At 42.9% G+C, this 14,857-nt stretch overlaps 1 protein-coding gene and 1 long non-coding RNA gene across 2 annotated transcripts; both read right to left on the bottom strand.

The window, feature by feature from the left end:
* Positions 1 to 201: 201 nt before the first annotated feature.
* On the bottom strand, positions 202 to 4,716 carry LOC148207275 (uncharacterized; the record flags this gene model as incomplete). The annotated part of the gene is made up of 6 exons (XM_088118442.1): positions 3,830 to 4,716; positions 3,112 to 3,613; positions 2,540 to 2,715; positions 1,849 to 2,005; positions 674 to 1,711; positions 202 to 448 (listed from the first exon to the last, which is right to left on the bottom strand). Coding segments are annotated over exons 1-6 (3,007 nt in total), but the record flags the coding sequence as incomplete, so codon positions are not given.
* A 7,362-nt stretch (positions 4,717 to 12,078) lies between these two features.
* LOC148207274 (uncharacterized) lies at positions 12,079 to 13,997 on the bottom strand. The gene is made up of 3 exons (XR_015788062.1): positions 13,678 to 13,997; positions 13,389 to 13,573; positions 12,079 to 13,298 (listed from the first exon to the last, which is right to left on the bottom strand). It is a non-coding gene; the product is annotated as an uncharacterized LOC148207274 (long non-coding RNA).
* Between the last annotated feature and the right edge of the window lie 860 nt (positions 13,998 to 14,857).

Here is a 14,857-nt window from a genome sequence, read left to right as displayed (position 1 = left end):
CTTGGACACGAAGTAGCAAAGCTTGTTGAAGTTTCCTAGCTCTCGATCTTGTAATCGGTCCATGAGGCATAACAACGGTAGCTCCTTGGTTCATATCATCCTCCGCATCTTCAGAAGGATTCGTCCTCGAATCGAAGTCATCAACTACATCAAAAGGAGACAAATCAGAAACATTAAAGGTAGCACTCACTCCATACTTACCTGGCAAATCAATCTTATAAGCATTATCGTTGATCCGTTCAAGGACTTGAAAAGGACCATCGCCTCGTGGTAGCAACTTAGACCTTCGTTGAGTTGGAAACCGTTCCTTTCGAAAATGTACCCAAACCCAATCCCCTGGCTGGAAAACAAGGAGCTTGCGTCCTTTATTGATGCGGGAAGCAACCTTAGTGTTTTGCTTCTCAATCCTTTCCTTAACTTCTTTATGTAGCCTATGGACAAGATCAACCTTTGTGCTAGCATCATAACTCACAAATTCATTAGGAGGCATAGACAACAAATCAAGTGGGGAGATAGGATTGAAACCATATACAATTTCAAACGGTGTGCATTTAGTAGTACAATGGACAGCCCTATTATATGCAAATTCAATTAATGGCAAACAATCCTCCCAAGTTTTAAGATTTTTATCTATGATTGCTCGAAGCATGGTAACCATTGTCCTATTTACTACCTCAGTTTGTCCATCAGTTTGGGGATGACAAGTAGTAGAATAAACAAGTTTGGTTCCCAACTTTCCCCATAACACACGCCAAAAATGACTTAAAAATTTTACATCGCGATCACTAACAATAGTTCTAGGAATGCCATGCAAACGAACAACTTCCCTAAAAAACAAATCAGCAATCAATTTAGCATCATCGGTTTTATGGCATGGTATGAAATGCGCCATCTTGCTAAACCTATCAACCACTACAAATATACTATCCCTACCCTTCCGAGTTCTTGGTAAACCAAGGACAAAATCCATAGAAATATCAACCCAAGGAGTAGTAGGAACAGGCAAAGGTGAATATAAACCATGTGGTTGTAACCTAGACTTAGCTTGTTTGCATGCAATACAATGCTTACACACTTTATGCACATCATGCTTCATCTTAGGCCAATAAAAATGTTCAGCAAGCATATCATAAGTTTTAGAAACACCAAAATGAGCCATTAAACCACCCCCATGAGCTTCCTTTACAAGCAATTCACGAATTGAACAAGATGGAATGCAAAGTTTTCCTTTTCGAAACAAAAATCCTTCAAACAACATGTAATCATCAACAACAAGTCCTTTTTCACACGATTCAACAAAAGGAGCAAAGAACACATCATCTAGATACAAAGACTTGAGATGTTCAAATCCTAAAATCTTAGCATTCAAAGTATTAAAGAGAGCATACCTTCGTGATAAAGCATCTGCAACAATGTTCTCCTTACCTTGTTTATACTTAATCACATATGGAAATGTCTCTATAAACTCCAACCACTTGGCATGTCTGCGATTCAGTTTGCTTTGCCCTCTCAAGTGCTTTAGGCTCTCATGATCCGTATGAATGACGAACTCCTTTGGCCAAAGATAATGCTGCCAAGTGTGCAAAGCTCGTACCAAAGCATAAAGTTCTTTGTCATAAGTTGGGTACCGCAAAGAAGCACCACTCAACTTTTCACTAAAGAACATTAGTGGCTTATGGTTTTGCATTAGTACAGCCCCAATTCCAATCCACTTGCATCACATTCAATTTCAAAAGTCAAATCAAAGTTCGGTAAAGCAAGTAGAGGAGCATTGCACAACTTATCCTTTAAAACATTAAAAGCATGCTCTTGGGATGTACCCCAAACAAAAGGAACATTTTTCTTTACCAATTCATTTAGAGGTGAAGCTAGGGTGCTAAAGTCCTTAATAAAACGCCGATAAAAGCTAGCTAGCCCATGAAAACTTCGAACCTCCCCAACATTCGTGGGAGTTGGCCATTCGCTAATAGCCTTAACTTTCTCACTATCCACCTCAACTCCTCGACTAGACACAATGAAACCAAGAAAATTAACCCTTTCCATGCAAAAATTACATTTCTTTAGGTTAGCATACAATTTCTCGTTTCTAAGTGTAGTCAGAACAGCACGCACATGCATTACATGATCTTCCAAAGACTTCGAATACACAAGTATATCATCAAAATAAACAACCACAAATTTTCCCAAATATTCACGCAATACATGGTTCATCAACCTCATGAAAGTACTAGGAGCATTAGTTAAACCAAAAGGCATAACAAGCCACTCATACAATCCATATTTGGTCTTAAATGCAGTTTTCCATTCATCTCCAACATTCATACGAATTTGATGATACCCAGATTTCAAATCAATCTTAGTAAAGAGACTACAGCCATGCAATTCATCTAACATATCATCTAACCTAGGAATAGGATGACGATATTTAACAGTGATCTTATTAATGGCCCTACAGTCTACACACATTCTCCAAGTTCCATCTTTTTTAGGCACTAAAATAACAGGCACACTACAAGGACTAAGGCTTTCGCGTACATACCCATGAGCTAACAATTCATCCACTTGCCTTTGAATTTCTTTGGCTTCAGTAGGATTAGTCCTATAAGCTGGTCGGTTAGGTATGGTAGCACCTGGAATGAAGTCAATCTTATGCTCGATGCCACGAAGTGGTGGCAATTCCTTGGGCATCTCCTCGGGAAACAAGTCCTCAAATTCCTGTAAAAGAGAAACAAAAATACTAGGCAAGGAGGTGTTAAGCTCGTTAGTAAGAAAACAAGACCCTTTGTACAAAAGTACAAGAACAGTCCGTTTCGCCATTAAAACATTCCTAACCTCACTTGAACTAGCATACAAGCTCACCGTTTTGGCTTTTCTCTCATTTTTCCCACTAGGCTGATTGCTACTCCCTTGCTTTTCACTCAAACTTTTTTTTTCTCTCAACTCATTTTCTTTTGTTTCTTTTTCACTTTTTGCTTTTGCATCAGCCTCTTGCCTCTTCTTTTCAAGTTTGCATTGATCAACATGCACATCTTTTGGTGACAAAGGTACAAGAGTAGTTTTTCTTCCATGATGAGTAAAAGAATAGCGATTGGCATACCCATCATACATTACCCGACGGTCAAATTGCCAAGGTCTACCCAACAATATATCCCCGGCATGCATAGGTACAACATCACACAAAACATCATCAACATATTTTCCAATAGCAAAAGAAACAAGAGCTTGTCTACTCACCTTTACCTCCCCACAATCACTCAACCATTGAAGTTTATATGGTCTAGGATGTGGTTTTGTCTCTAAGTTAAGCCTCTTGACCAGAATAGAACTTACAACGTTGGTACAACTACCACTATCAATAATCACACTACAAGGCACAGTTTGGACAAGACACCTAGTGTGAAATAAGTTCTCTCGTTGGTCTAGGCCATCCTCCTTAATTTGAGTACTGAGAGCTCTCCTAGTGACTAAGGACATATGTGTAGGGTCCTCTTCACTATACTCCTCACTCTCACATTCACCATTGTCGTCCTCTTCTACCTCATCTTCCTTCTCATCTTCTGTTACAAACTCTCCTTCTCTAATTATCATAGTTCTTCTATTAGGGCAGTCTCGACTGTAATGTCCTACTCCTTGACATTTCCAGCATTTAATATCCCGATTCCTCACATTAGGTTCATCAACTTTCTCTTTCCCCTTCTTGGAACTCTCTCCTTTCTCAAACTTTTCTTTTGGTTTCTCATATGCCTCTCGATTTCTAAGTTTAGAATCAGCACTCTTACTATCTGTTTTCCATGTAGAAGATGAATGGGAAAAGGGCTTAGTAGAATACCTTTGAGATCGCCTTTGGAGCTGCTTCTCAATTTTGATGGCAAGGTGCAACATCTCTTCGATGTTAAAGTAAGGTTGTAGATCAACCTTACCCGCAATCTCCTTGTTTAAGCCATTAAGAAACCGTGCCATGAGATTCTCCATGTCCTCTTCAAGATCCAGCCGATTCATCCACGTATCCATCTCCTTGTAATAGTCCTCCACAGACTTACTACCTTGTCTCAACACTTGGAGCTTTTGCGCTGTGTCCCTGTGGAAATGCCTAGGAACAAATCGCCTCCTCAACAACTCCTTGAACTCATACCATGAATCGATTGGCGCCTCAAGGTTTCGTCTCCTAATTGACATTAATTTGTCCCACCATGTTACTGCATAATCTTTGAATTGAGCAAGACATAGTCGTACCTTCTTTTCTTCACTGAAATTATGGCAATCAAACACGAACTCCACTTCTTTCTCCCATTGAATGTACGCTTCCGGATCAGTCTTACCATAGAACTTCGGAAGTTTTAATTTGATGTTTCCCAAGTTTCGATCAACTTGAGCATTCGCTCGTGGGGCTCTTTGGAAATTATGATAGCCTCTTCCCCGGCCTCTCCCTCGATCTAAGCCACGACCAACGTGTCTATCACCCCCTCTTGGAGCCGCTAAAACTGTAGCCTGATCGTCCTCCCAATGATCGGATCCATCACCTTCATACTCATCCTCATCCATAACACGTGGTGGTGGAGGTGGTGGAACTCTCTCCTGAGCTTGGTTTTGAGTCTCCAACCTTCCTATCCGTTCTGTCAATGCCTCCATGCTACGAATCATTCGTTCAACAGTTCCTTCTAGCGCCTCTCTCCTCCGGGCATCAGAAATATTGCCTTCATCTCCAAGATTAGCCATGCTGTAAAAACAAAATAGAGTGACAAGAAATGGACCTCACAAGCACTCCCTCACTAATTCACTCGTTAGTGAAGTTCACTCGTGTTTAACCCTCAACACTCAAGATAATGTATCGCTCCCTTACAATCTCTCCCTCACAACTTAGTACACTCTTATGCACTTCAAACAAATCGGTAAGTGAGTCTAGCAAAGTTAAAAACTATGTGCAGTTCAAGTGGTTTAGACAGCACATAAGAACTCAAACAAGAGTGTGATTTTGGGAGTAACCCGAATAACAACAAAGAAACAAGTTAAGAAAAAAAATAATGGACAGAGTTATAATGGAAGCTAGAAAGAAACGAAAGTAGAGTTAAAAATAAAGATGGTTGGGAATTAAGCAACAAGGAAGTAGCATGAGATTTCAATGCAAGGCTACACAAAGAAGTAATGACAAATGGGGTCTTCTATGTTTTTTTTTCTTCTTTCTTTCGTTTTTTTTTTTTTTCAGTTATGGATCAGCAAAAGCACAATAATGCTAACAATAAATGCTTTCACGTTCAGTTTTTTTTTTTTTTATAAATCAATCAGCGAAGTGCACGAATTTCACCACTAAGAAAGTCGAATCATAAGACTTCAAAGAAGACAGATTTGTAGATAAGATCCAGATCTATAATAATGCAGAAGACGAAAATTGGAAAAGATGAATGGAATTGATACTTTTTTTTTTTGTAATTTTTTTGACAGAATGCATATGCTTAGATATAATAAAACATAAGCAAGGAACACAGAATTCAAAGAGATAAATGCAAGGAAACATATATCTGATCAAAGAGCCTAATGCTCTGATACCAAAATGTTAAGAAACCCTTGAGAGTTGGATCTAAGAACCTTGCTAACGAACAAGACCCATAGAACTCAATCCCAAAAACCCCGAAAACAAGTATGGAATCAACCCAAGGAAAAGTTTTAGAACGGATTACCTTGATGATCAATATCAAGAGTAGAGAAAACTTGTTTCTAAACTCGTGATTCGAATCACTCCACAAGAGGTATGATCAACACCGCTTGAATGATCCTAAGATGCAAATTCTAAAGACACAAGAAATTGCACAAGAAATGGGAGATAAATCTCTCAACCAAGCTAATGAGAAAACTCACTTTTCATTCAACTTCAAATTGTGTTACAACAAGACATCTCAAGGCTATATATAGCCATCCTAACAAGCCATATGAAAAGTCTTAAGCAAATGAAAAGACTTGTAACTTACAAGAAATGAAAAGACTTGTAAATGAAAAGACATAACTTACGAGAAATGAAAAGACAAGCAAATGAAAAGGTTAAGAACATGGAAAGCCAACCAAAATAATTGCAATCCCGTCCATAATGAGGGATGTGAGTGTTTGACTTGGTTTTTGAATTGAATGAGTTGACTTTGATTTGTCTTGATGGAGTTGACTTTGACCTTGACCAAGTGGACTTTAACTTGCCATAAAAACACTTAAAAATGCATAACTTGCACCAAATTGAAGTGCATAGTTCTAACTTCTTGCACATCTTCCTTTATTTCTCTTGTCGAGTTCAAGAACGCTTGGACACGAAGTAGCAAAGCTTGTTGAAGTTTCCTAGCTCTCGATCTTGTAATCGGTCCATGAGGCATAACAACTGTAGCTCCTTGGTTCATATCAGTAATGATAGAGCATGACTATGTATGCGTTCTTCATGGCTTTTGAGCATGATGTTTGTGTGTGATTGGTGAGGGCTACTTACGGAGTATATTTTATATACTCACCCCCCCTCTACAATTGTTGTTTTCAGGCGGAGAGTTTGTTGGCGACCATGGCGATGACGTGGAGGAGACATGACAAGAGAGGGTCATAGGCTGCGTAGTTATCTTCGTTTAGCTTAGGTTTGACGATTTAGGCATTATTAGTTTAGCAATAGACTACTTGTCCTATTTGATTGTTGGAAATTTCCCACCTATTGTTTACCTTGACTCGGGACAAGTGTTTCATTTATTTTCTTCCAGTTGTTGAGTTCGTTTAGTTGGAATAATGGATTTGCCTTGTGGTGTTGTCCACGGAGGACGCTTAGCTGAAAATTTATAGAATTGATGTTTTATTTTTGTGTTAATTTTGACGTATTGAACAGAGTTGGAGCTTTATTTTATATAAATATTTCAAAGGGAGTTGTTTATCTCGGGTTTAGAGATAATATTTGACAGGGGGTTTAATTAAAGTTACCTAGAATAGTGTAAAATATTCTGGGGCGTTACACAGGGACTCAACCTGGTCCTTGAGGTCTCTGCAATCGACTGTGTCATGTCCACGGTCTCGGTGGAATTTGCTATACTTGCTCCTATCCTTCTTGGCGACATCACCCCTGGAGCATTCCGGCCATTGCAACAGGTTATCAACGGGGCTTCCATCCATTTGAGCAAGTATCTGGTGTACCGAGATGCGAGTGGGAGTGTATTTCCCGTATCTCGGTGGTCGGTCGGCTCTAAAATCTGACCGAGCCCCACTGGGCTCTCTCTTCGCAGCCGATCTCTCTGCCGATTTCCCTTTGTTGCACCGAGTCGCGACGCCTGGATTTCTGTCCAGATATTGGGACGCGAGCATCTCCTCTCCAGCTAAGTGCCTATTAATCCGGGCTGTGAGTTCTACCATAGACCTAGTAGGGTACTCACCGAGTGATCGTACAAGTTTACTTTCTTTGATGCCTTGAGAAGGTGCCCATAGGGCCACACTTTCATTGCAGTTGGGTACTCGGAGCCTCTCATTCGAGAAGCATGCGACATACGCTTTTAGAGTCTCGCCTGGCTTCTGCTTGATCGAGGAGAGATGGGCTTCTGTTCGCCTATTATCAGGAGTAATAGAATTGGTCTACGAACTTGCTCGCTAGGTTCTGGTAGCTCCCAATCGAGTGTGGAGCCAAATCCTGGAACCATTGGCAAGCGGGTCCGATGAGGGTTCCAGAGAAACCCTTGCACTGTTTAGCGTCATTGTTCCCCGCCTGCCTCATTGCATCGTGGTACGATGTGGCGTGGTCCACGGGGTGTGCTGATCCATCGTATTTCTCCAACCGGGGGCCCTTGAACCCCTTCAGAAGATCTACGGATAAGATGCTGGCTACTGAAGGGTTCTTCGATGATCTTGGAGGGTTCGTATTGGGTGGTGTGGCCGACGCCCCCAGTTCCGAGTTCGCTTGTTACTTGATTGAAGATCTCTTCTTTGACCCGATCTAGATCTTCTCAGACGAGCTCGGTTTGGGACCCGTTGTGATATGAACCAAGGTGCTCCCTTTGTCATGCCTCATGGACCGATTACAAGATCAAGAGCTCGGAAACTTCAACAAGTCTTATTACTTTGTGTCCAAGCGTTCATAAACTCAACACGAGAATTAAAGGAAGATGTGCAAGATGTTGGAACAATTCACTACAATTTGGTGCAAGTTGTGCATTTCTAAGTATTTTTAAGACAAGTAAAAGTCCACTTGGTCAAGGTCAAAATCAACTTCATAAAGACAAGTCAAAGTCAACTTATTCAATTCAAAAACCAAGTCAAACACTCCCATCCCTAATTATGGACGGGATTGCACTTATTTTGGTTGGCTTTTCCATGTTCTTAACCTCTTCATTTACTTGTTTTTTCATTTACTTAAGTTATAACTTTTCATTTGCAAGCCTTTTCATTTCTTGTAAGTTATGAGTTTTTCCATTTTCTTAAGACCTTTCATATGGCTTGCTAGGATGGCTATATATAGCCTTGAGATGTCTTGTTATAAACACAATTGGAAGTTTTTGTCCTCCGTGCCATCTCTCAAAATAGACAACTTTTCCCGTGCCATCTTTGCTCCATTCTCTTCTTGACTCATTGAAGTAACATTATGAATAAATTCGGGCTCAAAACTCTTTGTTGGTTATTGTGCATTAACAAGCTTTTGAAGGTGCAGTGTGAAAGCCTCTTGAATCTTCCTTGCCTTTCTTGTAATAATTGCTCCTTTGATATATGTAATTGGTCACAAATGGATTCGTATCACCTCGTACCTATAGGTTTTGGAGAATTGAATTTTAACCGATTGCTGGAATTTGATCGTCTGGGAGTCCGTGGCCCCCATTTAATTTATGGTCGAACTCGGAGTCATGAAATTAAATCACCTTATCTATTCAGACCACAATCCCTTTGAAAATTTTTACAAGTCCATTTAGGACCATTTTGACATTTCAAGGGTAATAGCACTTCAGATGCTCCGCGTTCCATGGATGCGCGAGAACATCTCCTTTCAGATCGGCCAATATGTATGTCCCAGGTCGGACTATTCCTTTGACTTCAAACGGCCCCTCCCAGTTTGGATCGAGGGTGCCCACATGATTTTGAACCCTCCTTAAGACCAGATGTCCGACTTGGAAGGTTCGAGGTCAAACGCGGGCGTTGTAATGTCTAGGCATTCTGCTTTGATATTCCGCCAGGCGTAGCTGGGCCATTTCTCTTCTTTCTTCCAGTAAGTCGAGGTTGAGAAGTAGCTCCTCCTCGTTTACTGTGGGCTCGTAATGCTCCACTCTGTCAGATGGCATGCCGATCTCAACTGGAACAACGGCTTCGGAGCCAAAGGCCAGTGAGAACGGGGTCTCTCCAGTTGATTCTCTTTGGGTGGTCCGATATGACCATAGAACCTCTGGTAGCTCCTCGGCCCACCTGCCTTTCCTGGAGTCCAGCCTCAGTTTGAGGCCTCGCTTGATGATCTTATTTACTGCCTCCACCTGCCCATTCGCTTGCGGATGTGCAGGGGACGAGCTGAGGTGGTTTATGCCCAGCTTTCTGCAAAAGTCCTTGAACTTTGCATTGTCGAATTGCTTTCCGTTGTCTGTCACGATGGCATGTGGTATACCAAAACGGCATACAATGTTTACCCACACGAAGGACGTGACTCTGGATTCTGTAATATGGGAAAGCGCCTCAGCCTCGGCCCACTTTGTGAAGTAGTCCACAGCAACAACGGCAAACTTGGTCTGTCCTTTGCCCAAAGGGAAGGGACCGATGATGTCTATCCCCCACTGCGCGAATGGCCACGGGGCCGAGATGGGGGTGAGCAGCTCGGGCGGCTGGTGGATTATGTTTCCGAAGCGCTGGCAGTTGTCACAAGTTCTTACAAAGAGAGTAGGCTAGTAATATCCTTGTCGGACCACCTTGGCCGACAGCGACCTGGTGCCTGAATGATTGCCGCATACCCCCTCGTGGATCTCCCTAAGGACATACAGGCCTTCCTCTGGGGTTAGGCATTTCAGCAGAGGCCGAGAGAAACTGCGTCGGTACAATGCTCCATCTAAGATTACGAACCGAGCTGCTTTTCTCGCCATCTTTTTGTGCTCCTTGGGGTCTTGTGGTGAATTTCCTCTAATGAAGTCCGCAATGGGATCCATCCATGAGGGCTCCGGAGCGTCAATCTCCATCAGATCTGGCTCCAAGGTCGAGGGTTTATCCAAGATCTCGACGGGGACCGACCTGGCCAGATCGGTCTCATACGCTGATGCTAACTTAGCCAAGGCGTCAGCATTAGAATTTTATGCTCGAGGAACCCAGCTTACTTCGTAGGTTCTAAACTGGGCGAGGTACGATCTGACCTTGCTCAAATATTTCTCCATTCGGGAGTCTTTGGCTTGGTACTCCTCCTTGATCTAGCTCACAACCAGCTGGGAGTTGCTGAAGACCTTAATACAAGAGGCCCCCAATGCCCTAGCGATTCGCAGACCGGCAATAAGTGCTTCATACTCGGCCTCGTTATTGGAAGTCCGGAAGCTGAACCGCAGGGCATACTCAAACCGCGCGCCTCCTGGTGCGAGCAAGAGGACTCCGGCCCCGCACCCCTTCTCGTTGGAGGATCCGTCGACATAGATCGTCCACGGGAGGTCAGACTCGCTTCGCTCGGGAGGTGGCGTGAGCTCGGCTATGAAATCTGCCACTGCTTGTCCTTTCAGCGCAGTTCTGGGTTCGAACTGAAAGTTGTACTCACTCAGCTCCATTGCCCACTTCATCAGGCGTCCCGAAGTTTCTGGCCCACTTCATCAGGGCCTTGCCCCTCAACATAAAAACTGTGCCCTTCACCTTGAATTGGTCTTCGCAACCAAGATACGCGTAAAGGGCTTCCAACTCTCTGATCTACTCTTCCGCTGCAGTCGCTCTTTCACTCTCACCGTCAAAGGTTGGGGGTCCGTAGCGCTTGAAATCCTTGATGAAGCGAGCCTCGCTCTGGGGTGTATGAAGGTGTTGGGGTGGCGGAGCTTGGACCCCGCCCACCCCTGCGGCGTTACTGATCACTGCTTGCAAGGCCTCCACAAGCAATGCCAATTGGGGGTTCACCTGAGGAACTGCTGGGGGAACTGGAGGATCTGCCCGCTCTCGAGCTGCTGCTGGAGGAAATTGAGGGACTACTCCTGCCTGGTTCCCAGCAGGAGGGGGCGGTGGATCTGCTCCGTTCTCACCTCCGGGAGCGGGGTCGGCGTCAGCTCGCAATCTCATACTACGACGGGGAGGCATTGTCTGGAAGAACGGCACAAAATTTCGGTAAGACGTTAGCACGATACTCCACGCAAAAACTAAAAGGAAAAGTGGCAGTCGAAACTCCCATAATAGTAAAAGGTCCACCACATTCTATTTGGTACGCTTAATAAACACTCTATGTCTAGCGAAACAGAGGGGCAACAAAACTGATAAGAAAATTTCAGCGCACAAGTAAATCATGGGAAATGTATAAGCTCTCAAGGACGAGCATGAAGCGTACCTGGTGATGAAGAGGAGGTCGACCGAGATCACTACTCCTAAGTATGCTAGTCCCTAACTCAGTCTACAGAAACGTTTCGGCTCTGATACCAACTGTAACGCCCCAGGATTTTATATATCATCCTAGGCAACGCTAAATAATTCACCTGGCTAGCCTTAACTCTAAACACGCGATAAACAACTCCCTGGGAAAATAATTTAAACGAAATAAAACTTCGACTCCCATACGTTCTGTCAGAAATACAAATGTCACAAACTGTCAGGACTTCGCCCTCCGTAGGCAATTTAAAAACAGAAACATCTCATATCCGTCTTAGTGGCAAAAATTCATAAATAAATAAAACAACCGTACATCTAAACTCCAACGACGACAACAGTGACGCGTTTACCAGCAACATCCATAACAAATAAAGTAGTTCTAAAGAATACAAAATTTCCTGCGCGGTTCGCACCTAGCAATAACATAAATCTCAATGCTACTCGTACCCAACGACCCTTCCCTCTATCCTCACTAACTAAGCTAGTGATCCTTTCTCGGTCAAGCCCTCTCCACGTCATCACCGCGGTCGACCCTGTTCACACCTGAAAACATATAAGGGTAAAAAGGGGGGGTGAGTACATAAGGTACTCCGTAAGTAGCACTTCCTAACTAACACAAAAATCATGCTCACAGTCACGACATAAAGAATAAAACGATAGCAAGGCAATCAAATAAGCAGTGAGAGATAGCAAACAATAACTAGACATTTACATACAACAACAATGCGTCGGAACTACCAAGATCACAACCCATGATTCACTAACCCTTGTCTCATGGTACTAAACCTTCCTCTACACCCCCCTGTGTTACTCCCCGCTTAACTTCTCGAGGCATGACGGCTCTTGACATTTATTCCCAAGTCACCGTACCCCCTCCTTTTCCAGTACTTGATGTTCGACCTTGCCATTTATTCCCAAGGCCTAGCACCACTACTTCGCAAGCACCACTCTACTTTTATCCCTCAAGCCTAACTCCTCGAGTCGCATTGACCCTTGATATTTATCCCCAAGGCCTCAATACTCCTCTACAGAAACTTGACGTTCGGCCTTGCCATTTATTCCCAAGGCCTGAACTGTGCACCGTTCCTTGCCGTTTATTCCCAAGGTACCGATGACTTCCCAGCGTATTGGTCCTTGACATTTATCCCCAAGACCCCAATACACATTTACAGAGATTTGACGTTCGGCCTTGTCATTTATTCCCAAGGCCACTACTCAGGGCTTTGAACCTCCAAGCGATTTATATGCATTTTTCAGGTCAGAACACCCGTGGTTAACGGACTATCAACCCGTCCCTTTACCCTTCACCCTTCACCACTTCACTAACCCTTCCATGACCACCTACAAGTAAAACTCCCACATTCTAAATCACTGCACCGTTTACAAGCGTGCTGCTCCACGTAATAAACAAAATACATCCAACAGCTCACAACCAGAACAATATGAATTAAATTATCGGTATAACCACGCTAGCATTTCATTTACATCCCATTTGCAAAACGTCATGAGCCAGTTACTTCTAACTACAACAGTTCAGAACCTACTAGTCACCTACAACAATAAGAACAGGAAGCATGTTTCCTCAAAAGTATTCAATAATAGAAAGACGGCAACAAGATCGCTAGAAATCCACAAATCAAACTAACAATCCCTACATGCTCATTTAAATTATTTTAACAAGATAAAGAACAGCATCAAAACCATTCCGTTAACGCTAAATAACGCACGCACTCGCCCCCTGGTGCTACTTACACAACCACGTCTTTAAGTTTGCGTCGATCTCACACCTAAGCACCAAAAACAGAAAAATACAGCAATTTAAATGTACTGTTCAGCCTTCGAAAAACGACTCTACGAGGGTTCAAAGGGCTCATTACCGCAAAACGACTTCGTGTAGGTGTGGGTAAATTAGATCTAGCTTGCAAAGGTGTGGGTAGCGTAAATCGGGCTTCGAACGGATGAAGATAATCGCCGAACACCACCAAAACATTGCTGTCCACGTTTTTGCAGCAGCGAAAAGTGCCCAAAACGACCTCCAACGGCTTCGTTTTGATGTCCGTTACTACAAAACAACTTCGCTTAGGTGTGGGTATTCTAAATCGATTTCGTTTGGATGTGGGTAATCCAAATCTAACTTCGAACAAATGTGGGTCAAAGAAAAGTTACCGGGTTTCACGGATCTAAGCTATTCGAGGTTGTTAGGCTCGTTGGATCGGAGAAGGGACGCCGCGAAAACAGCCTCACGTGTATCGATGCCGCCTGCAGCTGCCCGAACGTCACGCGCCGCCGCTGCCGGTCGCACGCTGCTGCTGCCCGTCGCAGGCTGCCGCCGTCTGCCGCTGCCCAACGCCGCACCTGCTGCTGCCGACGCCCGCGCCTGCTGCTGTCCCGTCGTCGGTGCTGCTTCGTCGGAGAAAGAAATCCGGATGGGGGGGGATGGCGGCTTCAAACGAAAGGGAAGGGTGGAAGAAGATGAGGAAGGAGAACAAGATGGGCTAGGGTTGTTTTGTTTTAATTTCCCTTTTTCTTTTGTTTTGCAACATAAATTCACTTGGGCTAGTTTCTTTTGTTTAAGGCCCATTTACCCAATCACTCCTTGTTAACAAAACCAATAATATAATTTCGTAGTTGGTCCAATGGCCCAGAGCAAGTGTCACATAGCGGAATCCGTACTAAACCATAACTTAATAAATACTACACGCTACTAACTCACCACTAACTCTATAACAATACACACTAGCCGAGATGCCACACTTAAATTAAATAAAGATCACTGATGAGTCAAATAAAATAAAATAAATGAAATAAATAAATAAATCAATAAACAAAAATCTATTTTGTTATAAAATGATATGAACCAAAGTGTCTTAGTCCTCAAGATTTAAAGGAAGTTGTTGGAGAATCCTATGTCCAAGATGACAACAAAGTGGAGTTGCATTAAATGCACTCTAGTGTCATTAATGGAAACCTCAAGTAGCATTGAATGAAGTCAAGAACAAGTCCAACTTCATTTACTACAAACTCAAGTTGCATTAATGGAAGTCTAAGTTAAACTCAAGATGCATTAAATGATCAAGACTTCAAAGTAGTTCAAAATCAAGTTCATTCACTCTTGGAGGGTTACAACTTCTTGGTTTTATGGTGGAGGAGTTTCATTCTAGGATTTAAAGCATGTTTAATTGTATTTTCAGTTTTAAACATTTCATTTATGTGTTTTAAGTTACATTTGAGTTAGTGGTGGTTATGGTACTGATGTAGTAGGGAGTTACAACCTTTACAATTCTTTTAGGTTACTTGAAGGGTTGTTTTGGAGGCTATAAATAGCCTAGCTTGTTCCCTTGGAAAA

This window comes from Momordica charantia, unplaced genomic scaffold, assembly GCF_013281855.1.
Source record: "Momordica charantia cultivar OHB3-1 unplaced genomic scaffold, Mcharantia_2.0 BLBB01000157.1, whole genome shotgun sequence".
NCBI classification, from domain to species: Eukaryota; Viridiplantae; Streptophyta; class Magnoliopsida; order Cucurbitales; family Cucurbitaceae; genus Momordica; species Momordica charantia.
This window is presented reverse-complemented; position numbering and strand designations above follow the sequence as displayed.